The 2,637-nt window shown below is 28.7% G+C and overlaps 1 protein-coding gene across 1 annotated transcript; it reads right to left on the bottom strand.

Annotated features, from left to right (window-relative positions):
* Positions 1-1,971: 1,971 nt before the first annotated feature.
* LOC126552570 (uncharacterized) lies at positions 1,972-2,637 on the bottom strand. Its single transcript, XM_050207285.1, has one exon. It carries the CDS (start codon positions 2,635-2,637, stop codon positions 1,972-1,974), a length of 666 nt encoding a protein of 221 aa, XP_050063242.1.

Raw genomic sequence — 2,637 nt, 5'->3', positions numbered from 1 at the left:
TAGTCTCGATTTAATTACTCTCTCAAATATCTTAGAGAAATTTGATAAGAGACTTATTGGCCTATAATTTTCTGCTTTACATGGATTACCTTTTTTATAGATTGGAGTTATTATTGCCGTTTTGAAACTAGCTGGGACTACTCCTGTATTAATTATGTTATTTATTATAAGTACTAATGGTTCAAGAGCCCTGTCATCAAGTAATTTAATCATGTCAGTTGAAATTTTATCATAGCCCGGAGCTGTGCCATTTTTTAAGGACGAAATTATGTTTTTATCTCACTTAAATTAGTTTTCCTTATGTATAGAGATTGGAGAGGTAATGATGGATCTATATTGTCTACGGAACTTTCGGTTGTATTAATGTAATTGTTTGCACTTTTTGAGGTTAAATTCGCAAAATGTTCATTGAAATGTTCTGCTATTATAAAAGGTTGCGATTTATTTGTGTATGTCGTATTATTTATATCTATATGTAAAGTTATAATTTTATTATTCGGATGACCTTGAGTGGCTTCTTTAATAGTTTTCCATATCAGTTTAGGGTCGTTATTACATTTTTTAATTTTTTCACCGTAAAAATCAAATTTAGCTTTTTTGATGGCACTATTTAAATAATTTCTACATTTTTTAAACTTTTCCTTTAATTGTAGGTCGTACGGTTTTTTCCTCGAATGGGCGTGTAATATATCTCTTTCTCTTATGCTATTCAGTATTTCTGTTGTAATCCAAGGTTTTATTTTAAATGTGCTTTTGCGCGTTGAATTAATATAAGCTTTTTCTGCTGTGTTCTTTATTATATTAGTATATGATTCAATTGTTTTATCAGAAGAAGTTAGATTAAGCATAGTTTGCCATTGCACTTTTTTAATTAGTGATTTAAAGGTATTTTTGTTGAAAGATTTATATGAATCTGAATCATTTACAAATTTTTTACTTTTATTTTTTACAATAGTATTAGGAATTATTTGAATAAACGAAGGAAAGTGATCTGTGATTGTTGATTCTAATATGACAGCATTATCTATATTAAAGTTAGTTATTATTTTTATGAATATATGGTCAATGCACGATTCACCCCCATCCCAAACATGAGTTGGAGAGTTAACAAATGAGGTAAATCCATAATGTGACATTAAACTAACGTAGTTATTAGTCAGTTTATCATTGTTTAGTAAGTTAATATTTATGTCACCACAGAAAACTATGTTCATATTCTTATTATCATGTATTAAATTAGGTAGGAGATTTTGTAACTGTTCTAAAAAGATGTTTCCATTACAATGATACTATGCAGTAGTTGTGTTCGTTTATTTTTATATTCGTTATTAAACAGTTAGCTTCGGAGAATATTGCTTCTTTGTATGTGAAGATGCAATCGTTTCTAATGAACAGAACAACTCCGTCACTTTTGTTAATGTTATTGTTTGTATGGATTATTTGGTAATTATTTAGAAATACGAACTTTTTATCAAAATGTTTATTTAGCCAGGCCTCAGATAATGAGATAATATGAACATGATTACCAATTACTTTAATTAAACAAGATAAGTCAGTTATGTGTTTATTTATACTACGGATATTCATGTTGATTAAATTAAAACTTGTGTCTTTGTTATTCATTTTGTTTTTTAATTCATGAACGAATATTTTGTCATTTAGGTATTGTTTTGATAGAAAATTATTAAATAATATATTGTTATGAGCCATAATTGTGATGTAAAGAGATGGTTATTTTTGTTTTAGATAAATTTATATTAGTGTGGTAGTATATATATATATATAAATAAATTGAATTAAATAATGAATGATGGATACAGATTGATCCTAAGTCTGTGTAAATATAGTGTGCAATAATCATTAATGACAAAATAAAACAGATAATAACTATACAGTGATTGTAGTACATGCAATTGGGTTTCATTAGAACAAGTTAATTAAAATCTAATAGTTATATTTATCGGAGAGATATTAAAGTAGGAGAAGATCTTGTTCAGAAAAGATTTTTCGTACCTTTGCCTTTTCGTCTTTTCTGATTAAGATCTCTGCGTCCTGGTTGATCCATACGTATTTGTAACCTTTTTCTTTTGCTGTGGCTCTGGCTTTACCGTGAAGTTGTCTTTTGTGTTTAGTGAGATGTTGATTTATATATAGGCGCTTATCATTAGACCACTCGGGATTAATGTTGGATAGATTTAGTGTTTTATTTTGTTTACAGTTAGCGATTATGGCATTTTTCATACCCGGCTTTGTAAGACGAGCTATAATTTTATGTTCACCATTTACCGTAATAGGAACGCGATAAGCTTCCACTACGGTTATGACTGTGTTTAATACTGCCGCAAGCTTTATCACTGTATCTGTACATTTCTCGTTGATTACCTTAGGTATACCAATTATTTCTATTGTTGAATCAAGAGTATTTTGTTCAATGCTATCCAAACGATATTTGAGATTCTCTATATCTTGAGAAAGCCTCTTATTGTTCTCATAAAGTTGTGTGTTCTCTTTACGTATTTCTTTCATTTCGTCAAGTAATTTGTTTACAGTACCATTGAAGTCATCGAATTTTTCACTCATATATTTAACTGAATTGGCAAGGTCTTGTAATGTGAAATCTGTTGATTTGGTATCCAT

The sequence above is a fragment of the Aphis gossypii genome, chromosome X (genome assembly GCF_020184175.1).
Source record: "Aphis gossypii isolate Hap1 chromosome X, ASM2018417v2, whole genome shotgun sequence".
NCBI lineage: Eukaryota > Metazoa > Arthropoda > Insecta > Hemiptera > Aphididae > Aphis > Aphis gossypii.
Note: the sequence above shows the minus strand (reverse complement) of the source record. Positions and strands in the feature narration are given on the sequence as shown.

Coding starts and splice junctions, on each gene's coding strand:
- LOC126552570 (XM_050207285.1), bottom strand. CDS start 2,637: ATGGATACCAAATCAACAGATTTCACATTACAAGACCTTGCCAATTCA.